At 31.0% G+C, this 26,641-nt stretch overlaps 3 protein-coding genes across 4 annotated transcripts; all 3 read left to right on the forward strand.

Annotated features, from left to right (window-relative positions):
* The first annotated feature begins 9,321 nt into the window (after positions 1–9,321).
* Positions 9,322–12,637, forward strand: LOC125503217. The gene is made up of 6 exons (XM_048663249.1): positions 9,322–9,556; positions 9,906–10,062; positions 10,252–10,507; positions 10,708–10,821; positions 11,189–11,288; positions 11,723–12,637. Exons 1-6 carry the CDS (start codon positions 9,406–9,408, stop codon positions 11,869–11,871), a joined length of 927 nt encoding a protein of 308 aa, XP_048519206.1. The 5' UTR covers positions 9,322–9,405; the 3' UTR covers positions 11,872–12,637.
* A 312-nt stretch (positions 12,638–12,949) lies between these two features.
* Positions 12,950–16,297, forward strand: LOC125503216 (alpha-tocopherol transfer protein-like). Its single transcript, XM_048663248.1, has 6 exons — positions 12,950–13,306; positions 14,554–14,713; positions 14,772–15,021; positions 15,483–15,593; positions 15,675–15,777; positions 15,840–16,297. The coding sequence occupies exons 1-6, from the start codon at positions 13,156–13,158 to the stop codon at positions 15,989–15,991; spliced, it is 927 nt and encodes a 308-aa protein (XP_048519205.1). The 5' UTR covers positions 12,950–13,155; the 3' UTR covers positions 15,992–16,297.
* Positions 16,298–18,835: 2,538 nt separating this feature from the next.
* On the forward strand, positions 18,836–23,371 carry LOC125503219 (alpha-tocopherol transfer protein-like). 2 transcript variants are annotated; one of them, XM_048663250.1, is made up of 8 exons: positions 18,836–19,142; positions 19,198–19,251; positions 20,165–20,315; positions 20,718–20,880; positions 21,027–21,273; positions 21,760–21,870; positions 21,951–22,053; positions 22,110–23,371. In XM_048663250.1, the coding sequence occupies exons 3-8, from the start codon at positions 20,165–20,167 to the stop codon at positions 22,259–22,261; spliced, it is 927 nt and encodes a 308-aa protein (XP_048519207.1). In that variant the 5' UTR covers positions 18,836–19,142; positions 19,198–19,251; the 3' UTR covers positions 22,262–23,371. The 2 variants fall into 2 exon arrangements, with proteins under 2 accessions (XP_048519207.1, XP_048519208.1); XM_048663251.1 differs by lacking the exons at positions 18,836–19,142; positions 19,198–19,251 and having other exon boundaries at positions 20,090–20,315.
* The last annotated feature ends 3,270 nt before the right edge of the window (positions 23,372–26,641 follow it).

Raw genomic sequence — 26,641 nt, forward strand, 5'->3', positions numbered from 1 at the left:
CCCATGTTATTCTGCTTATGATCCTTTTCTTGTTTATCTTTTTACACGTTTTGCCCTCATGCAATATTGATAAACACGGGGTCATTCCTCAGGTAGATAAAAGGTCTACAGGCTGTACTACATTTTATAGTTCAAATATGTTAGTGTTCCAGCATCAGATCCAGTAACGTTGGATTCACTTTATGGATAGAAAAAAAAATGTTTTTCGATAATAAGTTCTAAAATTCGAGGTATAATAAGGTGCATAATACTGTGCCACTAAATCTTAATTGATTAATTAATTAGTTTATTTATTTATGACCATAGTAGTCACATTTTTGGGATACTTTTGAAAAACCTAAAAATTAGTTGATCATATTAATTGATGCCACAGTAATCAAATGTGCATATGCGAGACAATCCGCACTAACAAATATTAAGCATTCTAACTAAATGTTTAATTATACCATAGTTCGAGGCTTCTATTATTATGATGTACGACATTAATAAATAGTGCAATGAACATCATTCCAGTGAAAAATTATAATTAGATGAAACATTTTGTAGAATATTTCTGGTTTACGCGTAATACTTTTTGGCAAAAATTGAGCATTTTTTACTTGTGACCAATAAATTGGGGCTAACTGCGAATAGTTCAATCTGGAAACTTTGTATTTCCAATCAACTGAACCTGTTCTCATTAACTAATACTTTAATTTCATCCTATAGGTTCAAGTAATTTATGTTATGTAGTTTTTGTTCACTAGCCACTGTGCGTTTAGAGAACTGTAATATATTTTCAACCTATTAAGGTTCATTAATGAATTTAGATCCAAGTATTTTAGGTATTTATTTGGACCGCAATATTGAAACGCAAAAATTAACAGTTGTGATTAAGTAATTAAGTGGGATAAAAAATCCCAAACAATCTAGTTGAAAAAATTTCAATAATTTCTAAATAGTCATTGAACAGGAAAATGTGCTTCGAAATTTCTTAGCTGTGAGGTAGGCGAAAGCAAAAAGTAATTCCTTAAATTCGTAGACTCTCTATTCCTTTCTCTACACCAAAATAGATCAATACGTTTCTTGTTTTTCCAATACGAGCAATATTTTTTAAAGGCTTCTAACGAAAAATGCCACGCTCTTAGTTCATTTATTTATTTGTATAAATAAATGAACTTGCGCCCCCTTGGAGAAGAAAAAAGTGTCCGTTTACTAAAGAGAAAATATTGTGTGAAAATGCGTTATTTAATGATACTAGAAAAAACTGATAGTTATTGGGACACTTTCGTTTCCACACACAATAACGATTTTACCGTCATTTTACACAAATCTGAAAGAAAACACTGAATACGTGTTTGTGCGGGTTTGCCAAGCGTTTGATTCAGTCGCTCGAATTTCCAATCGACACAATAATCTGATAGAATACTTTTTTTGCAAATAAACTTTCATACTATTCGAGTGTGTTTAAGTAGCCTTCAGTGGCTTTTACTCATAGTTAAAAGAACTTTCACCTCTAGAATTTGCTCGACTGAGATATTTTCAAATATTTATTGGCTTTTAATATTTATAATTGTGACAGACTTTTAGACGACTAATTCCTTTTAAAAAAATTTACACCGTCTTCACAATAAATCAGGTATAAATTATTGGGATACAGAACCCTAACACGTACATCATTTAAATTTGATTGTGCTTATTATAGTTCAATGAGAATTTTGAATTTAAGTCTCATCGTGAATATGGTTTGCCTCATTGAATAAAATCTCTTTCACCTGTCAAGATGCTACATATTATATTTACTGATTTACTGCGTTCTGGTCTTCATACAATATTAATAGCCTCAGATTTATACCCCAGGTGGATAAAGGGCCTGCAATCTGGACCATATTTTACCTTGCCAGAAAGTCTTTGGAAGCCAAACTGCCGATAGGTTCTAGTTTGTATGAGAAAGAGACTTTATGTGTATTGTGTGCCGTATTTTATGGTAAAGAAAATTTGGTTAAAACCTGTCCAGATATTTGGATAGAGAACATTTATTTCATGACTCGAAAATTAATAACACCACCAATGTGGAAATGTTTAGTAAAAGTAATAAAACTTTGAGATTTTTGAGAAACTTTAATTTTTTCCGCATTAGTTTCATAAGCATGGGTTCTAAAGCGAATGTTAAATATAAAAACTTTTATTTTACGTGGCTTGTTTTCACAGTGAGTATCACAAGCAGCTGTGGCAGAGTTAAATAAATGTATTTGAATCTTCTATATTTATTAGTTATATGTTCGAAAAACAGAAATAGTAGAGATCCCGCTTTGAGTGAGCTTCTTGCAGAAAGAATCAAAGAGAATATCAATGATCATACAAAGCTAGAGAAACACCAAAACTTTTAATAATATGTATATAAACTGAAATTAACTCGATTATCAGATAACTTTGACTGGTTTGGTTTTTGATTTGTTCTAAATTAGAATCTGAATTGTTCTTGCTGCATATTGTCGTTATGTAAGTTTAATTATATTTAATTATTCAAATGACACAAATAAAATAATTTAATGTATTTCTAGACACAACATGTATATGAGTGTTTCTTCCAAATACGTATTTTTTACAAACTGCTCAGATAAGCGTTCTCCCGCAAAGCATTTGTTTTAAAGTCAGAGAAAACTAAAATATAAGAAACGTACTTATCTCTAAACCGACGAACATAAATAAACGTCACTATCCGATAAGAATATAAAAAGCGAAACTATTCGGGAAACATTACGAACAAGGCGGAAATAAGAACAAACCGAAAATAAAAGCTTTTTACCTAATTAGGTCTAGTAGAGATGGTTTCGTCAAAGGACAGGCCCGAGTTTCCTTTACTTCCTTTAATTACTTTCCTTTCAGTTCAGTGATATATACAAGTGAAGATTTTCCACTAATTAGACTACAGTCTTAATTTAATTGCAATTAATGTTCAATGTGTCAATTTAGAAAAATATACTCGTGGATATTTTCTGTTTTATTAAAACCAGTGGCAGCATCGATTTCCCAGCATTTCGAAACCGTTCAAATTTACAAACTATTCGCCCTGCGCCCAGAAAAGATTGTGCTGAGATGAGATACTGGAACTTTGTTTTCCAAGTTAACTGTCTCGTAAACATTGTAAATGAGTAAACCGTCACACACAGTCGACATTCCAACATTTACATTTATCCAATGGGAAAATATTTGGAACTTCCTCTCCAAAAGTTTCACTTGAAGAGAGTGAAGTGCGAAAAGTGGAAGGGTAAAGCGAAAAGTTGACGCAAGATGAGAATTGCATAAGAAAAACTTTTTTTGTGATATGAAATCTACAGAATTTTGTAATTGGTAAGAATGGTTTAAAGCAGTTTTGCCCCGTCTCTACATATTTTTAAGATGAATTAAGTTTAAATGTGTGATTTAAAATCTACGATTTAGATATATTGATGCATACACTGTTGATTATTCAAACTGCTTCAGAAATAAGCATCTGTCATCCATAACCATTTGATGGATTTTATCAGTGATTTCTGGAGTAGTAGCGAAAACAGATCCTCCAGAAAGTTCAGCGTCACTTGAGTCCATATGGCTACTCCGAAAATTTTGAAGCCACTTATAAACTGTTCTAATTGAAGGTGCAGAGGCACCGTAATGTTTATCAAGCTTCTCTTTAGTCTCTTGAAGCGATTTGCTTTTCATAAAATAATTTACGTTTAATTAAGGCTCTGTTTTTCATTAAGTACGCGAAATTCTGTCTCATCCATGATTTGAAAACCTCCCGACTTCTTCGTTTCAAACAAACGTCAAACACAAAGAAGTAAACCGATCTGGCTGATACTAACAGAAAATAACGTCTATAGGACTTTTCAAACCACCCTCGTATCTCAATATTTTTAAGTGAAAATACAAGAGAATTTATAAAATGCGCTAGAGATAAAGCATCAAACGATAATATCAAGAAAAGGGTAGCGCAAAGTAAATAATTTTTCAGGATTAGTCTGTGGCCACGTGAATTAAAATTTGCAGAGATTGGACTACTTAACTAACTGGAAAACAAACCGGAATAACGTTATGAAATTAAAAAAAAATATTTGCATATAAAAGTACAATATTTGCATTTGTGGTATCAACCACTGTATTGAATCTGCCTCAAATTTTGTATCTTGTTTTTTCCCTGGAACGCAACTTACAATTAATGCAATTGTATTTTGAAATAATTTTTTCTCAAATAGGACTATCCTTCTGTCCTTTCTCTCAAATAATATGTCCATAAAATGAAAGAGTTGAAAACAGTTTCAAAAAATGTAAACATATTCCATTCGTTTCTAAATTTTTGTTTACTTTAGAGTAAATTTTCAATTGTTATAATATGAACCACCGAAAAGACACTTAAAGCTAGAACAGAAGCGATTTGAAATATGCAAACACTTACAGGGAATTTCATTTTTTAAATAGTAAAAATGTGTATCGGTTTTCTAGTACGAAAATCGTCAAAGCTTTTCTTCTACTGTAGACTATTGAAACATTCTGAAGATTTTTAATTGGGATCTAACCGATATCCTAAATCTTCGCATTTATATCTATAAGGCATGAAAGCGGAATTTAATATCCACACTTGAGCGACAGTGCTGAATAAAGCTGATGTCCATGCATTATTAATAGATAAGAACCGCTATTTCAGGACGTTTAACCACCTGTCATAAACCATTGCTGGCCTGTCTGCACCATCATCACCGCACACTATCTTTGGCCTGACAACTATTATTGTTCCACAAGACAACCGCAAAATCAAATCACCATTGCGTTACTCTAAAGATAGTTCTTTAGTTCCGAGCCGAAGGTTTATTATCTTTGGTTAAGCTTAAAGCACAAGTAATGCAAAAATAGGAAGCTTTTTATGTGTTTTACATTGCACACGCTAAAGAAACGAACGCGTATCGATTGAATAACTACAAATTTAGAATATTAAATAATATTTTGGAATTCGCTATTTGCAATGGATAATTCAGATTCGTAAAAGCTATAAGCAATTGCAGTAAACGCTTACAATGCGTACGTACGTAACATTTTCCAATCCTACAATATTTTCTGCTGCTACGTTTGTATTGAAATTTTAAATTTCACTTATGAGCCAGCTGACAAAACAGCGTACTATTAACTTTCCCCGGTAAAATGTATATTTTCCAGAGCAGTATTGAATATTAAGAGTTTTCCTTTGAAATTATATAAATGCGACCCGAAAACGTAGGTATTTTATTGCAACATTGCTTGAATTCGTCTGAGTGCCACACAATCATATTCTTGCAGTTGCTAACATACATAGCCATTTACCACACTTTTACCAGAAATTGAAAAGTGACTTCAATGGCCTCTTTCTTTAGATCCCGAGAAAAACAATGCATTTATTACTTTCTTGTCGAAGAGAAAATCATCAGGCTCTGAGTTAATAATTCTATATGAGTATACATAAAAGGTTGACTACTTAGTTGAATGCTGTTTCAGTTCCCGTTGCAAATATAACTTATAATGTATATTGCGTTCATTGCAGTTTGAGATATACATTCAGGGCCTGTGTCTGCACACTAATCGATTTAGCACATCACTCAGTTATAATTTATTACTTTGTAAGTCTTTTAAACTTAAAAGTAAGTCACGGATAGGACGCTTTCATAAAGCGTTTTTAACTGACGAAGTGAGACCACGATCATGAATTCTTCTATAAAATTACATTAGAATGGGTTTGGAAGAATTATACGACCGATATTCAATGATAAGGCAAAAGTTCAGGAAGATCAATTGGGAAGATTTGTGTCAAAAATCTATGTCTATTCGACCTTAGAATAAGGAAAGTTACCGAAAGTGAATAAATTTCTTTCGTTTCAGAATTTTATTAGGTTGGGAAATGTTGCTAAAACTATTTGACATCTTCAGCAAACATGTTTATGTATATTGTAGAGGCCACTTTTATTGAAGCACTAGGTACAGAACGCAGCAATATATGAACCTTTAAATGTATATTACCAAGGAAGGACAAAACATATGCATTTTGCTATTCAACAAATTCAGTAATGAGTCTCGACAAGTTAATAGACGAACATTACATTAAGAATAGAAACAGAAGGTCCCAAAACTAATTCCACACAATGCAAATTTTAATGTTTTTGTACATCAAATCTACAATTCATTCCCATTATTTACATCTATTTGATTCCCAGGAAATCAGATAATTTTTCATAGTCTCCATTGCGGAATTATCCACACAAAGAGGTTCTGTGCTGTGGAGAGATAAGGTTTTTATAAAAGGGAATTTGTTTTAGAAATCCTCAGAATACGACAAACGAGGAGACAAATAATAGGGCTTTTGTAGTTTTAAAATGGCTTTTTATAATAAATTTCTTTGTGGTGAATTTTGCAGCATAAGTTTTACTTGGAATGCAAATTAATGCTTATCTGATGGAATCTTTCAGCAGATTAACTGTGCCTTTGTAGATTGATTTGAAAATGAGGCAAATATATACTTAACTTAATGCAACAATAACTAACTTAAATAGTACGTAAATACGACTTGTATATTACATATATACGACCAGTCATTTATTTATTCGGTTTATAAATTATTTAAGAGGCAACGCAATAAATCAAATGTAGAAGAAACTAAAGCAATGTTTTCAACTAAAAGTTAATAATAAAGTGTATAACCATAAAAGTAACTTCTGCATTAGATCAAAGAGAAAGCTACACTTGCTTAGGAAAAACTCCATATAGATTCATACTGTTCAGTATCTTGATAACCAGATAAATGGAGGCAGTTCAATTTTATTTTCATAAATATCAGCAATTGTATGACTTTGAAGAAAGCTATTATGCGATATATTATATATATCGAAGATAATCATAATTATGTTATATTTTCAAGCAACTTCTCTATTTTTGATCTACATTTAATACGCAGAATATTGAAGAATCTTGCAGAAAACATATAAATATCGTTAGCAAAATAAATATGCTTTTTGGTAAAAAAACATATTGAAGTTCTGAAAGAATATTTTTTAAATTAAATGAAAAATTGGTACTATTTACGCGAAACTAAAAGTCACTTTCAAGTGTTTCGCACAGATAAAGTTACTGACTTTTCAGTTGTAAAATACGTATTTATGTTACCTTTTGCGTGAGTTGTGAATTCAAACATGTATATATTGGACCGAGAATTTCTGAAATTTAACAATTTTCTTAAGCACTTAAAATACTGGAACAAATTCGGTTTTTTTTTAATGTAGTCGTCGCTTTGTAGAACTTTACTATGGAATACTATTATTTGCTTCTCAGGCTCTGTTTTACTTCGATGGGTTTCTGATGTTTTTTAGCATTCTAAATTTTACTTTCATTTTATATTGCGCTATCTTTATAGCAAATTCTTTAAGTTCAGAATTCAGATTCCGTTATTTTGTGTTATATTATATTTCGCGACACTTTTGTCAAACGTATATTTTATATAAGCATTCACACTGCCAGTGACACGAATTAAAACAAAATGGGATAGTCATAACGAAAGAGCAGATTTGGATTCGTTTTAGTCAAATTAAAAAAGCAAGTATATAAAAAAAACGAATCCGAAACTGCTGTCAGTTAAATTACAAGGACAAGCTCGTAGATGAATAAGGTAAATAAATAAAAAATAAAAAGAAAACTAGCAATCCTTTTTGAAAAACGTGTGAATAGATCAGACGTATAAATCATCAACCATCGATTTATGGCTAACACAAATTAACTTTCTTTCTATTTTTTTTAAATAGGCTAATATTCGCTATCTGGTATTTGAGATCAAATTAAACTAATGGAAGCTTAGTTAAAACTGGAAATCTGGTTTGAAAGTTTTATTACATTAGTCCAAGTTTTATTTTAATTTTAAGTTTCGTTCTTGAAAATGTCTACCAATGGCTGAAAATAGGAAAATAGAATGCTGAACAGTCGGATTTAAGCAATAATTTTATACGCCTGAATTTTTTGAGCATTCATTAATTTTTAATTTTACTTTGGAATTTAAATAAGCATTTCAGGGGTAGGTTTCAGCCCAGCTCGAGCATAGATTATTTATGCTTTTGGTATATGTATAATAATACACATATTGAAGCAAGTTGGATATGTAAGTCAATATAGGGAAAGCTACCTGAATATATCTGACATGATAAGTTCAATATTTACTTATGTGCTTGTTGGCTGTGTACGTATACATACTTAATATTGACACAGAAACAAGAGTGATATATAAAACAACCCCATTTGGTACTTAATTGTGGGGCATTATTTCTATGAATACGGAATTTGCATATAAAGCATATTGCCGTTTTTCAAATTAGTCAAGCTCATTCGTATTAGAAGTTTGATTTTTCCGTTAATAAATTAAAGAGATATTAAAATCAGATTTTACCATTACACCTAAAATCGACATACGCGACATTATTAATAAACCAGTTGCATTTGCATTTTGTTACAACACACAAGGTTATAGAACGGTTCAAAACAAAACTATGTGGCTTCATTCTCGTGTGATGAAAAGAAAGAATTGTTCAAATCAAATATTTCAAATAAAAAGGCCGTTTTGTATCTAGCGATTTTAAAATATCTATTTCTGGTCGTTAGAAATTTCATCTGCACTTTCAAGAAGCGATCCTGCTCATTCTGCTCATCACTGATCAATATCTGTCGCGAATGTACTCGGTTTATCGATTATTTATTAATTAATTGTTACACATTTATATTTCGTAGATTCTAATTAACCATTAACCTACAACCTCCTATTTCCTGCTACCTTGTACAGATATTTATATTCCTGATCATACAAATCAGCTTCTTAAATGCAAATTGCAATTTCTTTCCGTCATTATGCATAATTGTTTGATTGCCTTGAACATGTATTTTTTTCTGAAAGCAATAATGTAAACCCAAGTAAGATCAGTCAGTCTAAAAGTGCAAGGTTTGAAACAGTAGGTAACGGCTTAAAGAAATTATACATTTTTATCAGGTAAATAGGCTATATGTAAAAATTGATAAAATATGGGGGGACTTGCAGAGTTATAGAAATGTACAAATATGTACAATTTTATCAGATTACTTTACCGTTAATTTGACGGAAATCGTCAAAATTTAGAAGCCATTTAAAAAAAAACCAGTTCAATAAGTCAGATATATTATGAACCTATTAATTTTAAATTAAGTTTAAATTGTTGATTTGCAACTATATCAGCAAATTACATAATTTTGATGATGGCGCAATTTTACAAATTATTTTGCCGACTTTAGAATAATTGATCATTGAAAACTTGGATAACGTATGAAACAGTTGCTGTAGGCAATCAAGCTTTCAAAAGTTTTAAAGTATCAATCTCGTTTAAGTTGGTGATTTCCCGAGAAGCAGTTCAGATGGCAGGCTCCAAAATTTTGATCAATGATGAAGACATATTTTGGAAGCAGTTATATGAAGAATTTAGAAAGGATAAAGCAGATCTACTAGAATACGTAGACATTATGCAAAAATGGGCTGATAGTCAACCACATTTTCCTGAGCGACCGAGTAAGTAAATCTATGAACGAAAGACTTTATTAGATATGCAGTCATTTGCATAAAATATATCTTTGTTCAATATTCAATATACCTCTGATAAGAATGCAAGCATCCCAAAAAATATAAATTAAAGAAAAATGAAAATCTGAATTATAGTGTAAAGTGCCTTATTGGCAAAATGAGTCGATTGAGTTTCTTTAGAAATACATTTTTCCTCAGTCAAAGCATTCATTCTATCGGAACAACTGCCTTTGAAGTTGTAACATATTCATTTTATGTTCTGTTTCTGCGGTGATTCTCCACGGGTAGATGGAAAGTGGAAGCAAAGCCAAAATTAATTTTAATTTCTTTGTTCCAGGTCATGAAATCCTCCGCTTTGTAATATTATACAACAAATTTAGCATAGAAAAAGCCAAGGCGAAATTGGATATGTACTATTCAATTAGAAACCTAATGCCGGAATATTTTCAAACCCATCCATTAAGCGCAGATATTGTTTTCCATAGTAAAGTGTGGTGAGTTATCGTCGAAACATTTTAATAATGTGAAGAGCAATTGAGAGGATGTAGCTTATAGCAGTGAAAAACAAACCTTTGAAAAATTTGTCAAATTACTTGGGTTACTTGAAATGTGGTTCCCTAAAGAACCCACACTGCCACATCATAACCATTTGCCAAGCGAATAAATTAATTAGCGCATTTCAGCCTCATGGTACCACTACCAAAACCAACAAGTGATTACTCCAGGATAATATACAATACACTTAATCCAGAGTATGACGATCCAAAACACTTGAATCATGATATATTTATATCCTCTTTTATTCATGTCCTGGAATGTTTGATTCGCGAAGATCTGTGCTATAAATTTCATTATATTATGGACTGTAAACCGGTTACAATGGGACATATTCCAAAATTTAAGCCAATGGGCTTTAAGAAAGTCTTCATAATATTGGAAGTGAGTATGTTAATAATTTAGGTGAAAAACATTTGAGCATTTCAAAAGGCAGATTTATTAATATAAAAAGGCATAAAAAATCTCATCAGCGGTGGGTTTTAAAATGATTCCAGATATTTCGATTTCAATTTAAATAAAATGAAGTTTGGGTAAAATCGCCAACTTGCAAAAATAGCTAACTTATTCAAAATATGTTTCAGAAAGTGTTCTCCAATAGGTTAGCGTCGATTTGTTTGGTAAATGTCGCAGATTATTGCGAAAGTTTCATCAATGTCGTAGTCAAACCTATTTTGAGCGCCAAGATGAAAGAAAGGGTAAGTCTTAACGAAAAATAATCAGTAAGAAATTGTAACAAAATTTGATGCAACAATTTACTATTAACCAAGCACATCATCTTTAAGAATCCATGTTATAACGAGTAATGAAAGATATTTGAAATACAAATAGTTTCAAATAATTTTAACTAAGAATCAAACGATTTTAGCCAGAAAATTACTAGCTACATTTGTGAATTCCCTTTTATCCATGTTCATAGTCGAACAAAGTAAAATTCAGTACTTGAATAAATGAAAAATAGTATAAATCATTAAAGTCGAATTGCTCAAATTTTTCGGCGTCCTATCTAAGTTCGCAGTTTGGCAATAATTTTATTGATTCCTGCAATATTTGCAATTATTTCAGCTGAAGATAGTTTCAAATTTTGAACTGACTCAAATATATGGCAAAGAGCGTTTACCCAGAGATGCAGGAGGAGACTTGAAATCACTCTCAGAAATGAATGGTATGTAATCGTATAAAATCATACAAATACAAACTTATTTAAAATAATTACACGGATACCAGAGAGCACCGCAAAACTTATTATAATAAACGTAGCATCATAAACTTAAACTAAAGCGGACCTACACGAGTAAATTTATAAGACAAAAGCGACAAATAATAGCACAAAAATTTGAAAAACTATGATGCTTTTTTAAAGTTGCCACAGAAACTAATCCAACTAAAACCAACCCCTCGTTTTACAATTTTAGCTCACTTTTTCAGATAAGTTTCGGGAAATTTTAATACATTGTGGCAAATACATGTGTTTTGAAATCTAGATATAAGACAATAATTTAAATGAATTGATGCAAATGAAAAATCATCAATTACTAAACAGTATTCGACTATATAAATAAGAAGAAATAAATCAGCAGCTATTTTGTATATTTTCAGATTTATTGATAGAATATTACGAAACGAAAAAGGATGTGTTTGATAAGTTAGAAAAGTTGACAGTTGATGAATCATTGAGGCCAGCTAAATTGAAAAATGATGAAATATTGGGGTACTACGGAAATTTCAAAAAAATTCAGTTAGATTAGATACATGTTTATTAGGCCACTTGCGCGGCCAAAGCATGCCGTTAACGAACAAAGTAAGACCAAGAGCTGTAACTTTGAATAAGAAACTTTTTTAGCGAGTAAGAAACGTTTTTAAGTCTGTAGTCAATAATTTAATCAATAAACGTCGGTATACACAAGTCGTGCGTTTCGTGTGAGTAAGGAACTTAGGGGAGATAGAAGGTAGGTTTCTGAATACACCTTGAATATGAGGCTTAATTTGGTTTTGTTTGAATACAGGCCTTTATGGCACTACTTTATCTGACTCAAATAATTCGGGTAAGCTTCAATTCTTTGTTAAAACAGCTCTTCGTTCAACAAGTTCAGTGTAACAGACACAATTAAATATGAATCACAACTTAAATTTTTACTAGTGTAGATGATAATTTAATATATATATTTATATTTGCGCGACTACACTACAAAACAAAGACCTCCAATGCAGATCCTTGTTTGAAGCTGGTCGACCTTTATGTGTTTTGTTTTTTTAGTTATGTAATACATTTATCTAGACAACATTTAAATAATAAAGGGTGTTCACATTGAAAATTGTAGCAAAAAATGAGTATCACTTGACCCCGATAGTTCACCGGTCAAGGTAGACAACGTAGATATAAAATGTTATAGGCCAGAACCTATTTTACAAATCTTTATTATCAAGATTATGCTAAAAGATTAGACTTAGCTCAGTTAGTGTTAGCGGCTTATTGTATAAATTACCAGAATACATTAGATATAGTTTTTTTTATTATTGTATTATCGTACCCACTATCTAATAATTTAGCTATATAATTACGAATAGCGCATTAATTATAATTGCCTAAAGCACCTAGCTATAAATATGCAATTCAATGATTAGTAAAAATTTCTATTCCTATATAAGTTATCACTCCTGCCAGCTCCAATACTGACATGGAATTGGCTGCTGGACAATTTGGCATGGCAGTTATATTAATGTACAATAATAATTAAAAATAAATGAGCATTGAAAACCGTTCATCAATAATTAGCTAGAAATACTGGCTTCTAAGTCGATCCTATAACTATGCGGGTCTTTACGATCCCACATTTCAAGTAAAACCGTGATATTTTTGCTTCGAGCCGACGAACTATATAATTGCACAAGACTTGCAACAAACGTTTTTATCGTGGTGTTTGCAACTTTAAACATTTGACACCGTTTTCAATAAACCACGTCGATTCGCAATGCCGAACGCGAACTTTTGCCAGTGAAATTTAATTATTCGGTCGGCGATTAAAATAAAAATGAATTTCAATAATTTGCTTCATACGAACAAGGAAGAAGTTCGAAGTGCAGTGTTGGAAAAGTTGGGCAAAAGTGCAGATGATATTGAAAATGACAAACAGCTGTTGAAAAATTGGTTCCAGTATCAGACGCATTTACCAGAAGTTCCATGTAAGTAAACTGATTTTGTTTCGATATTTATGAAAATTGGAAGGCTACCGCTCCAAAGCTACTGTAAAATGTAAAGCCAGATTTATATTTCTTGGCGTGTCTCAATGCTCTTTCGGAAACTAATAAAACTACAGGAATCGTCTAAGTGGAAAAGGTGACTGGTTAATTGGATTTTCTATTAGAAGCTAATGAACTCAGGTAAACAACCTGCCTTTGTTTTCTACATTTTACTGAATTTCTAAGTTGCTTCGTTTCACTATTGATTTCAAATTTCTCATAGAAGCTTTATAAACGCATGAAAACAGTTTCTGAAAACATCTGGTTTTAAAATTACAAGCAATATCAAAACATATTTTTCACAAAGTTTAGGAAGGATTCATTTCGCAAGCTACATTAGAAAGTTAAATCTGACAAAAAGCTAAAATAATCAACGAAATAAGGCAAAACATTAATCAGACTATAATAATTAGCAGCCAATCATCGTTAGAGTTCTTTGGCGTAATTAAGCACACCATTACCACAGTAAACGAAAGTTATTGGAAACCAGAAAAGATTGCATTAATTTTAGAAATTTTACATTACAACGGGTTAGTGCTCACCAACAAATATTGAATACTTTTGAAAATGTTCCTATAATTCGTTTAATGGTCCTAGCAAATATGGTGATCAAATATAAGGTAGCTTAACCAAAAGGACGTAAATGCAGACACAAAAGTTGATATTTTTTTTAATGAATGAAAAAGTGCTGTACGTGTTTTTATGTCTAACGATGGGTCATAAAAAATGCCATAATTCCAGCAGTCGGAAGAAAAATGGAATATTTGGACGAAAAAATAGTGAAAAGTTCTCCTCATGACAATGAAAATAGTGTAGAAATATTTTACAAACATTTCAATCAATCCCAAGTTCTTCCACTGGAATTACCTTTAATCCACTATCGCAGATCCTCATTTGGACATTTTTTTAGTTTATATACACTGTAAAATTTAATTTTTGTATTTAGAAATGATAGCTTATGTGTTTGGGAGTTTATTGCTCAATACATCCGAAAATGCATAACGCGCCTGCTTGTGATAAAACGTATAGAATAGTACATAACCAAAATTTCTAAAAAAATTAACGTAATACAATCCACGATTGGTTGAGAAAAACTGATGAAAAATTAACTTCAAATGAAACAATAAATTATATTTCGTTTAACCAATCATTCTGCAATTATCGAAAGTACATCAGTTGTAATTTTTCAGGTGATTCTGTTCTTGAGCTATTCCTAATAGTGAATAAATTCAACTTAGAAAAATGCAAAGAAAAACTATGCAATTATTACACCATCCGGAACGAGATTCCCGATATGTATGTGAATAAAAATCCCAAGTTTGATCACATGAAGGACATCGCTAATACTGTGTAAGTGAAGCAAAAAAAAATAAAAATTACTAATACAACTAAGATTTGCTGCTTTCAGATATGTTATACCTTTGCCGAAATTAACGCCGTCCTTGAGCCGAGTAACTCTTATAAAACTGAAGGATTTTGATCCCGTGAAATTCAAACCCCTCAATTTTTTTGCCCACACATACAATATTGTGGAGATTCGAATAAGGGAAGATGTGCTGCTTACCGACTCTATTATTTACGATATGGAAGGTTGTCAGGCAAAACATTTGATGAAGATGCGACTGGGATTATTGCGAAATTCAGCAACAATACTTGAGGTAATTTGTGTTTTCGAAAATTGGACAAATTTCACAACGCTCATAATAAAACATATGGAAATTAGCCTTAGAACAATGTTTAAAATCGTAAATTACAGCAGATTTTCATGGGTTTGCAACCCTATAAATTGTTTTGTAATTAGGTCGTTGCAGAAGGCTGATTATCTTTTCTTCAAGTTGACAATTAGGACTTGCATTGTCCGGCAAATAAAATTGGCTTTTTTGGCGCAAATATGAAAGAAATAAAGCAATATTATATACCATAATCGTTTCGCAGTGTTAATAAAATGTACGAGTATATGTAAAGTTCTCATTTTTAGAAATCATAATAACTTTTAAAAATTCAACTTAGCTAGTGTTCATTTAATTAAATGACAAATTCTATTTAGATAACATTGGCAGTGTGTGTTCTATCTATTTCAAATCTACGGAAGTTGTAAATGTATTTTTCTTGGTTTCAGAAAGTGTTTTCGACTCGCTTGGAAGGAATTCATTATATCAACCTACCCAGTTCCATGCAGGTTATAGTAAATCTGATGAAAACATTGTTAAAGGAAAAAATGAGGAAAAGAGTAAGTCTCTTGAATTGTATTTTCCGGCTGTTTCTTGCTAGAACTTTCTAGAAATGACAAAATATTTTCTGATAATTACAGCTCCATGTTCACAAAGACTTGGAGAGTTTGCAAAAACACTTTTCCAAAGAAATTTTACCTCAAGAATATGGTGGAGAGTGTAGATCAATAATCGAGCTCCATGGTAAAATTATTTCCGTTTATTTATCATTATTCTCACTATAATGATGAACTATCAATTTCCAGAACTCTGGCTGAGGAAATTAGACCACCATCAAGAACTGTTTGACCATTTGGATACTTTGCTGCCCCCAAGCAGTAACAACGCGTCTCAAGAGATTGAAGTGAACATACCAGAAAACTGTGTGTCTAATTTTCAACAACTTTGCATTGACTGATTGATGACCACTAATTTGATCTCTAAGATTTGACGATCATTAGTTTACCAAGAGTGAGCTTTAGACAATAGAAGATTTTTCATTGTCTAAATTTATTTAGCTTAAGACATACTTAGCTCAGGAGTGTGTGTGCGTACTATATTTTTGTGAACATAGGCAGAAAAATGTACGTTGAAATCAATATGCATATATTCCCATTTTTCCAAGTCGAAAAATATAATTAGTTTATTTACATTTGTAAGACTTTAAGGCGAATATCAATTTTTTGAATTTTGTTACGTTTAATAAAGGTTTCTTGCGTTTTAATTCACATTTTATTAACACAGGAACAGGAAAAGTAAGAATGCGCCGAACTCCAATTTTACCTTCACCTGTGTTGTCCAAAATACATACCATGTATTAAATAACTAAATAAATAATACAATAATATAATATTCTTATTATCTTATCTGATTATTTTTATTTTAAACATCAGACATCAATATGAGATTAAGATAACTCTGAAAGTAAGTTGAAACACATTTTCAAATACTTAGCAAAGGATTGCCAGATACCTAATATTATAATAAAGATGAAAAATTAATAAAATCAAGGTGTTGTTTATTTCCCGTTTCGGAACATACAATGTGCCTAGTTATTGATAAAATTTTGTAAAATCAATAGAAAACCGCTCGTGCTTTTGCAAACAAAAAATAGGAGTAAAAAAAAACAAAAATTTCATAATTAGCAGTCTCAAGTCAAAATTTTAAAAAATGCTGCATTCAAGGAGGATTTTTCAAAGCATATAGATTCAGATATACAAAAACTGTAAATATAACGATCATATTTTAAAATAGATGAGTAACAAATAAATCTATTTTAAGACATCTTACTCAAAATACTTCCAGTTCGACATCGACCATGATGTCTTCGTAAATCAGTAAGCTTTTGCTTAAAAAGAGAAATTTAGGGATGGGCTCGTCTAAATTGATACCCTGGAGATCTAGCTGATATAGAAGCAAATACTTTGAACGGTTCTAACCGCATCGATTTAATTAATATATAAAAGAAATCGGAAAAATAGTTCACAAGTTCACATTACCCTTTTACAAGTCTATTTGCATATCTTAATGAATAAATGCATATCTTAATGGAAAACAACTGGTAATAATGAAATTATKACCAGTTTTTATAAGTTGTCAACAGACAAATGGTCAATAAAAGTGCAGAAATTGCCGAATTGACCAACATAATATTCTATGATAGAAAAGGGCAGTTTATCTAAGCATAAAATAAAGTGCAAGCTCAATCAGTTTTCATTCTTTCACTTTCACTTTCAATCAGTTTKYACTAATTGGAATCCTATTAGAGGAAGTTTGTCGACTTTGTTRTTACACGAGTTGGAATCACTTTCCAACTGTAAGACGACATACTTTTAATATAAAATGTACCCTAACTTAGGTTTTCCAAAGCTATAGAACCGCAAATAAAAGTTACCGYATATTTACGTCTCACGAATACATACAGRCATTGCAAAGTTCGAATTYATTAGTSGAGTTCAGCAGCAACAATAGACACAACAGAAGAGTTGCTCAAAAAGTGTATTTTATTCAAGTTCACTTAAAAACTTATAATTAATAATATTARGATTAATATCTAAATCTTATTAAAACGCAGTACCTATTTTGAACAAGGCTTKAATGCTTTTAAATKAATGTTTCARAATAGTTAATACATATTTCAATACCATCTTCTTTGTTGYCTGTATTTTTATATCCAAATTAATTGGTTACCACAGAGAGGSACTACAAATTACATTTTATTTCCTTCACAACTGTAAAACACAAAATGCACATTTCAATARAACTTAATCAATTTGCAGCTTTTCGRAAACGAGCAATTTTRCTCCRGAACCAACACAAATACAGTTTTAATCGATCCATCAAGAAAAGAACCGAAACAATAAGAAAGCTGCTAGTAACTAACATCTTTAGTAAAAATGTTGTTGGAAAATAGTCGCTTTTATTCGGGTAAATAAATCTATGAGGTATTGTCTCAGCTAATAAACTTGCTTGAGATTTTAAATTAGTTTTAAATCATGCCTTTTTGCCTTTGCCTTTTTTTAGTAACGGTATAAAATTATTACACTACTAAAAAAATTGACGTTCTTCAACGCTCTTTATAACAGGTATCTCAAATCAAGACATTTTCATTCAGAAAAGTGTAAAACTACTAAGTATATTGAAATAAATGAGCATAAACGTAGTAAAAGAATAAAGAATAATAAGTGATGATGGAAATAAAAATTAGTTCTTTTGCAAGCGAATCAGAATATACTTAAATATCGAATTCGAAATTCTGTAAAATTCAAAGCATCCAGTCAATTTAATGGTTATTAGCCTTTGATAGTGCCTATCTTTGATGTGTGTCTACAATTTTGTATTTATTTTAACGATATTGTTTGCAACAGCTGATTTAAGCAGGCAAGAAAAAGATTAACAACTTGCATTCAAATGTGTGTTAATTATTTAACAAAATGAAAAACGAATCAAATAAATCCAAGTTKTCGAAGTCAAGTCAAACAAATAAAATTTKKGAAAGAGAAACCGAAGCTTTARATTAACAAATACTKCTCATTCCTGTTCYGGTCTAGCTATAATGATTGCTAACTAGTATCATTATWTCACAGTGMCAAGTTTTCGTGAAAAATATATGTTATTAACTGGAGCTCACTAACTATTTTTCTCCTAATGTACAGTTTCATTTTTTCTGGTAGTAAATTGCATGTGATTTGAATGTACGCTACATACATATATGTTATTGCCAATGGCATTTTTAAGCATAAACGTTTTGCCAGAGGTTTGCCTGAAATTGTACTGGCTTGAAGGTCGATTTCAAAAAATAATCACATTATATGCCAAAAATTCAGCGAAAAACTGCAATTATTAAAAGTTGTTTCAAAATTCACTTTTAACTAGACTAAAAAACATTACAGTAAGTGTATAAACATATCCATGCTCTGACCCAGATGTAAGCTTTTCTTGTGCAACATTAAATGAAGGCTAATGGCCCAAACCTCTTGCTAATCTTGAAGATATACAACGTTATTTTTCTTATAAGTTTCATCTACTTCATGGCAGACCTCGGTTTCACTTGTTTTGGTGCATATTAGGTAATACTGTTAGTATTAATATAGCTAAAGCTGAAGAAGTGGTGTTTTTCTTTAGAAAAAGTTTTAATCCATTGATATCGGAGAGTACTTAGAAAAGTACAAATCAGCGGTAAGTTTAAGTATATGCCACTGGATATTAAGTATTTAAGTCAAGTTCACTGTTGAGAAATGTATTGTGTACAATTTTACTAATTAAAAAATGACTAGAAAAAAATAAAGAAAGAATTTAAATAATAAACAAGTGCAAGAATGTCATTTGAACACAAAGTTGATAAACTAGCCGAATCAACTAATTTATAAATGCTTTTTACACCTTGCATTGTAGTGAAGAGTTTAAGAAAAGGTATAAGCTAGCCACTTTTCAGGGTATTTCAAATTGAACTTAATTTAAACCGGTTAATAATCAATAAGCAGGTGCAGTTTATTTGGGACGCAAATTAAAATAAAATATGGTAACAATGCCGTTATACATAGTGGTATAAATGTTAGAACATGTTTTTAAATCCCAAAAACTAGCACGACGGCCGGATACATAACGGTTCAATTTTATGTGTTATTGAAAATAAATAATTTAATGAAATCTAACTATTTAACTCTAAAGTCATTGAAGTAATTTGAACAAATAATTTGCAGTACTTCTGAAGTGTTTTGTACTGTGGTCAAATGGTCGAGTGGCTTAACTGATGTTTAAAATTAGAAAACTACGTGAAATGTAGTATCCTCAATAGTAGATAATAGTATTTACACAGACTGAAGTACAAATTACAACCTTTATGATTTTATCTACTCCTTACGTTTATTATAAAAGTCACATAATTTAATTCAATGGTTCGATTAAAGCTTTATGCAAACTTTAATAAAAACACACTTACTTAGAAACTTTACTAAATTATAAAGCAGGTGTTTAAAAAAATGAGTTGCTTAGCACAGTGCTGTTTAAAATTAAAAAAAAGGCGCTGCTCAATAATTATAATCTTTTGTTGCCTTGCAATTAAGTTAATTGGAAGATTTTGTTCCTCAAGATGTCGAGGCTTTCGAGCTTAATGGAAGTAACGGAAGACGAAAAACGAGCGATTCTAGATCACTATTCAATGACAGAAGAACAATTTGAAGAAAACGTGAAAATTCTTAGGACATGGATCAAACAGAGTGGACACTTGCCGCAAGAAGAAGGTGAGTTCTTATCCTGATACGTAATTTACAAAGGTTATTTCACTATTTAGGTGTACGTTCGTGCGGGAAAACTAAATAATTTTTGCTTGTTATTGTAACTATAAACATTAATAATTGATCTTACTTTAAAAAATTTTCATTTTAACTTATAAAACGCTAATAAGGAAGTAATAAAGTTCCCGCAAATATTTATGTTATTTCTATTTTTGAAAGCGCAACAATTTTAAAATGCAATTTGCGATATAGAATCCAATTTGGCATTGTTCTAGGATTTTTTACTTTGGACTTCCTTTTGCTGCTGAGCTATCCTCATTTATTTTGTTTGTTGATCTATGCCATATTGTCTTGCATGTTATAATGCATAAGCGATAAAGTCCGCTATTCTATATTTTTATTTTCTAGATGAAAACAAGTTCCGGTTGGTACTGCTAAATTGTAAAATGAGCATGGAGAAAGCAAAACAATGTGTAGAAGGTTACTACCGAATCCGAACAAGATATGCCCATGAATTTTTTGACAAATTAATTCCTAATGCAAAAGATTATCTGCAAAGCAAAAATCTGGCGTACGTATTCGCAATTATGATTATCTGAAAGCTTAATAAATTCGCATTTCGCCTTCAGAATGCATGATTTAACTTCATTTGGAATGCTACAAAAGTTTGATAAATTGGTTAAAATAAGGCACATTGAATTGTTATTCCCTTTTTAGAAAATCTGTCGTTATGCCTAAGCTAACTCCGGATTTATGCCGGATAACAATTTTCAAATTAACCGATCCGGAAGGATTAGCTGATGATGCACTTATCTACCATATTCCGGTTTTTATGATTACAGAAATGCGGCTCACAAAGGAATTATGTTTGTCCAACATAATACTGATAGATTTCTCGAGTTATTCCTGGAAAAATCTCATTAAATATACACCAACTGTTAACCAAAAGTTGGTGGATATGCTGGTAAGATATACTGAATAGACTGGTTTTTCATTTTAGATTCCAATAATTTTTTAATTTCTTAAATTAAGATTAATTATTTTAGTTGCATGCATTGCTTTTATGTGATTTAGCTAAATTCGTCCAAGCTTATTGCAGTTCTAATTAATTTTCTTATTTTTGGGTACAGCTTAAAATATGTTCAATGTATTTGGGAAATAACTTATATGCTTAACTCTGTAAAGTCTATTCAAAACAAGTATATCGCAATACAAATAGTGCTTTACAGATAAAATATAATATTATCTTATAGAATAGCTACTAAAATACAAGAAAATATGTATTTGACCATTCCAAAGCTACTGATTTAATGAGTTAATGACAACTGGTGAAGTACTAAAAGGATTTCCAAGAGACCTCAAAGATTCAATAACAATTTAATATTTCCAAATTCAGACCCAAATGATTAAATTTCTCAGTATTTTAACCCATTATGAAATGCTATTACAGATATCTGTGAACATAAGAATTCACTCATTACATTTCATCAATGTAACTGGTTTTATGGATCATATAATGAGAGTTCTAAAGTCCTTCGTTCCTGGTAAAATAGTAAACAAGGTACGTGTTGTTTATATTACCTCTGTGTACATTTTCCAAATGCAAAATATAAAAAACAAATTGCATATGTAATATTTCAGATAATTATTCACAAATCTAGAGAGTCTTTATGGGAATATATACCTAAAGAATGTCTACCAAAAGACTACGGTGGTACTCAGAAACCCTTGGACGAGATTTACAGTAAATATTGGAAAAAAAATTAATGTGAGTTTTCAAATACCCTTTTAAACTCCTAGGCGATTGGTGCGAACAAATCGAAGAATCTGAAGAGCTTTTCAAAAAGTTGCTATCCGCAAAATCGTCTGCAAAATTTGAACTTGATCCGAGCCAACAAGATGTATTTGGCTGCGGAGCAGAAGGCTCGTTTAGGCAATTAGTTCTAGATTAGTACACTGTAATTTCATTTCAAATAATACCTTTGTAAAAAAGTATATAATTTGTTTTCACATAAAGCCATTGGATTCATGTGATCTCCAAATGATTTACCAAAGCACGTATAAAACTCCAAAAGACGTTTATCTAATAATACGAAACCAATGGTGGTGCAGTAAAATTTGCAATAAATGCAAACAGCTTTTCCCTGGCAATAATTCGATAGTAAAACGTTGTTTATTGCTTAGTGCTCGACGTTTTCACCAAGCTGCTTTTATTCGCCTAATGTAAACAGTGTAAACATAAATTGTGTTTCAACGATTTTTCTTGCTTGGAGTCCCAATCACTATTTAGTTTAAGGGTTGATAAAGTTAACTGGCCCTCAATATACAATTTTACACATCTATGCATGATAGGTATGTGTATTTTGCAAATGTTATCTTTTGTTAATTATTTCCGCTTAAGTTGCCAGGGAGTTATAGAACTACTGAAATAGATCGAAAAATGAACTAAAAATAAAACATGTTTTATATAGTGTTGAAACGAAGTATATTTGACCATTGACCATTGACCATTTCATATTTCTTGGCCTCCTAATATGGTCGTATGTCCATTTCAAACAAGTCAGAATAATTTTCTGTATTTCGATTGCATAATAGTGCTGTGCTAATGACTACGGTTAGATCTCTTATTGCCTKCTTCRAGTATGCAATTATCGTTCAAAAGATTCAGTTTTTCAGTTTATATTCTGGCGGACAATAATAGTAACTCATTATTTTTGAATTTAACCAGGCATTGACAGAGCATTTTTTTTTAGCTCTCATATAATTTATAAGATGCAAATGCAAACATATGTCGATAATAATCCAGTCAGTGTCTTGCAACAGATACAATCTAAAAATKTGCATAAAGTATGAAACATTTTGTTCTTATTTCTGTTCTGTTTGTCTGTCTGTTTTGTCCTTAAACAAATTGCTACATAKGAAACAGCTTAGTCTTGGTTATATCAAAATTCTATACTAAGTGTTTTCTTGATTGTTGTATTTTCCTCTTGATTTACAATATTCATGTTATTGGTTTATACCAATGCTATTTTCTTAAATTAAAATGGATATTGCTTTTAAAATTATATAATTTTATAATCCCTTCCCCCTTGTATTTTTTAATTCAAATTTATGAAATGTTTGCAAAAGGCGAAAGCGGTAAGTTCTTCCTGATTCCAAACATTATTAGTCCACTGAGTCGCTAAAAACCCTTTCATTTCGATATATACGGACATTAATATCTTCATTAAAGTATGTAAATAATATTGACATTTTACTGTAAATTATTTTTTCAGTTATGATGTAACTATTTTTTAAATTATCATTGCGTATTTGGAGCATCTTGGAAGAAGAAGACAAAAAAGTTCTTGGTTGTGATTAAAATTTAAATTTGCGCTTAATCTTAAGCAGCGATTCAACAGTAAATAGATCTATAAAAAGTTTGGTCCACGGAAACTAATGGCATAAAATGTGCGAGCTACTTGATCGTATCCATAATTCAGTAATGTCGACTTACTTTTAAGATAACTATTCAAATTTGGACAAACGAATTTGTTTTGCTGTTCTTTCTTTAAATATTCTGCTTCATTTTGAATCTTAACCAAACCAAGTTCAGAATCTTAACCAGAGAGAATAGAGGAAATGCCAAAATACGAAATAATATCTCCATCACTACACCTGGCGCATTTTAGTCAATTTAAAACTGAAGTGAACTGTAATAACCAACTGATTTCATCTTAATGTGACTCTATTAGAAACTTAACTTCCAACGTATAACAAAATGAAATCAAACATGCATAAAATAATGCGACCATAAGCAACAATAATAAATAGGATCAAGGTATGCAGGCAATTTAGTGAATAAAATAACCTCACCTAATAAGGTAACTCAAAAAAAGTGAAATACGAGGCTCGTTATTTTCAATTGTGTATAGCGGCGCTTCGCCAAGAGAATGCAGAAATTTACACCAAATTACATAAATATAAAACATCTCCATTAAAAGTGCAGGGTGCTTGTTACTAGCCGTAATGAAACTGAGTAGCAGTAACAAACGTATACAAGCAAATATCAAATTCCCCTCATTAGACCTACGTTTCAAGTGAAATGCTGACCGAAATTACATTTTTGCCCAGTGAAGAAACTAATTACTTGGGTTAAACATCGCCGAAGTGTACTTTTATCCTCATTTTTACTTCCAACTACATCAAACTACAACGATTTCTAACCTGTAAGTTTTTTCTTGCTAAGTTGAATGCAATCAGAAATTTTACTTAAATCGTGATAAATTCAATTCACAGCTTTTGCCACAAATAATGAAATTCTATTATAACATTTTCGAGTCCACAAAGAAATTTCTCCCAAACAAGATCCTTGTAAATACCAAGACCAACGAAAAAATGTACACCAAATTACAAAAAATGATAGTAAGAACAAATTAAATGGTATGAAGAAAATATGATATGATGACTATCTGATAAAATGGACCACTAAAGTGGCTCTCGCAAGGAATATTGCATTTACCAAACAATTTTTACCAAAGTTCTTATAAGAATAATTATTAAAATTGTTTAGCAGTTGTATTATGGTGATAAAGTTGGTCCGCGCCGTGTGAATATTTTAAAAACAGTGGTAGAAAAAGTCCTGGGTAAGTGCGATTAATTTCTATGGTCTATTGTAAACAGCCAAACTTAGAGGAAATAAGTAAAAGTGAAGTAAATGAACTTCGGGACTTGAAGGGTTCTTAAATGTCTTCTTTGAAACCCAGCCAACATACAGATATCATGAATATTACTATAAGGCAAAAATAGGCTGGAAAACTTGAGTCTAATGTCCAAGAAAAGTGTTTGTGAACAGAAGATTCAACATTTAGAAGCAATTTTTTTTCAACCATTATGCCAGTCGAATATAGGTAAATTATATTCGACTGGTATAATCGGTAATAATGGTAATAATTCGACTTTGGTTTTTTCTCACTTCTATCCACTTCTCATTTTTACTTAGTCGCTTTAGTTTAGTGAAAACCATGTAAGTGCGTTACGTATTTGACTAATAGATTTGTTTTAAAATATTGACAAATTTTAACTATATTCCGGCTACAATTACGCGCAGTTTTACACATGTATGAAGAGCACAAGCAAATTATGACATGAATTAATAGACCATAAATAAACTAATATAAATTCCATGAAAATATATTCTTGGTTCATATGTATATGGTTTATCTGGAGTAGTACGCCCGATAAATTTATGTTGCCGGCATGAAAAGCTTAAATACTTTCAAAAAACACACCAATAAGAAAATTATTCTTAATACATATATATCTTTCAAATTAAATGTAGTTCACGTACGAATCACATTTAATAAGAGCATGTTATTTTGCATTTAAGGGATATCTTTCAGATGGTTTTAGCAGAATATTTTATAAATAGGTATGAAATGTCGGTGGGCTGATAAGTAATTTTAACTCATCGAAAATGAAAATTAAATAAACCGATCTAAATAGCAACGAAACTTGACATCTACCGCTACGTCAACCGAAATGTGTACGCGAAAAATGAATAGTAATTTCAGCAAAGTGATTTGCAAATCTGAACATGCGGAAAGTCAATATTGCAATGCGAGAAATTCAGAATGGAGGCGCCAATTCTGAGCCTTAAGAGTCCTCGACTATATAAAATATGCAAATAACCGTCTTCCACTTATCCGTTTTAATTTCAGAGCCTTCCAGAAAATATTTAGGCAAAGCATTGAGTCGTATAATTTGTATAATATAAATAATTCAACGTAGCATTCAATGATTTATTTTATTAAATATTTTTATCACCAATTCATTAGTAAATGGTTCGTTTCTATTTTCCATTTATAATATTTTTTTAATTCAATTTGTTCATAAACAATGTGAGTGTTGAAAATTAGGTTACATCCTGGAATCCAACAGAGAAAATCAACATGTATTATTCATTTTTAATAACCTGTACCAGAGATCAGCTGCTTGATTAAAAATTCAATAAAAACCATCTGTGGAAATAAAATTTCTGTAACCTTGAATTAAAAGTTTGTTAGTGAAATTTTTTTTTTTCATTTTTGTATGAAAACTCGAACAGTGCAAAATTATAAGTTTCACAAAATTTTGCATTTTACTAAAAATTGAGTGAATCAAAAAATCAAAAGTGATTGGGGAGTGATAATCTGACTGCATATTACAGCACATGGACCCTTAATATAATCTCAGGTAAAGGAAACGTGAAAGATTATTAAATTTGCAGAAGGTGTGATACGTGTGATTTCCAATATGGGATCTTTACAACCTATATAAACTTTTCCACATATTTATCTAAGAACTTTCCGAAT

This window comes from Dendroctonus ponderosae, unplaced genomic scaffold (genome assembly GCF_020466585.1).
Source record: "Dendroctonus ponderosae isolate FM_Combo_2020 unplaced genomic scaffold, Dpon_F_20191213v2 Dpon_F_20191213_138, whole genome shotgun sequence".
Lineage (NCBI taxonomy): Eukaryota > Metazoa > Arthropoda > Insecta > Coleoptera > Curculionidae > Dendroctonus > Dendroctonus ponderosae.

Coding starts and splice junctions, on each gene's coding strand:
- LOC125503219 (XM_048663250.1), top strand. CDS start 20,165: ATGTCGAGGCTTTCGAGCTTAATGGAAGTAACGGAAGACGAAAAACGA. Junction 20,316..20,717: donor ACACTTGCCGCAAGAAGAAG/GTGAGTTCTTAT, acceptor TTTATTTTCTAG/ATGAAAACAAGTTCCGGTTG. Junction 22,054..22,109: donor ACCCTTGGACGAGATTTACA/GTAAATATTGGA, acceptor TTAAACTCCTAG/GCGATTGGTGCGAACAAATC.
- LOC125503217 (XM_048663249.1), top strand. CDS start 9,406: ATGGCAGGCTCCAAAATTTTGATCAATGATGAAGACATATTTTGGAAG. Junction 10,063..10,251: donor GTTTTCCATAGTAAAGTGTG/GTGAGTTATCGT, acceptor AGCGCATTTCAG/CCTCATGGTACCACTACCAA. Junction 10,508..10,707: donor AAGTCTTCATAATATTGGAA/GTGAGTATGTTA, acceptor AATATGTTTCAG/AAAGTGTTCTCCAATAGGTT.
- LOC125503216 (XM_048663248.1), top strand. CDS start 13,156: ATGAATTTCAATAATTTGCTTCATACGAACAAGGAAGAAGTTCGAAGT. Junction 14,714..14,771: donor AAGGACATCGCTAATACTGT/GTAAGTGAAGCA, acceptor TGCTGCTTTCAG/ATATGTTATACCTTTGCCGA. Junction 15,778..15,839: donor ATCAATAATCGAGCTCCATG/GTAAAATTATTT, acceptor ATCAATTTCCAG/AACTCTGGCTGAGGAAATTA.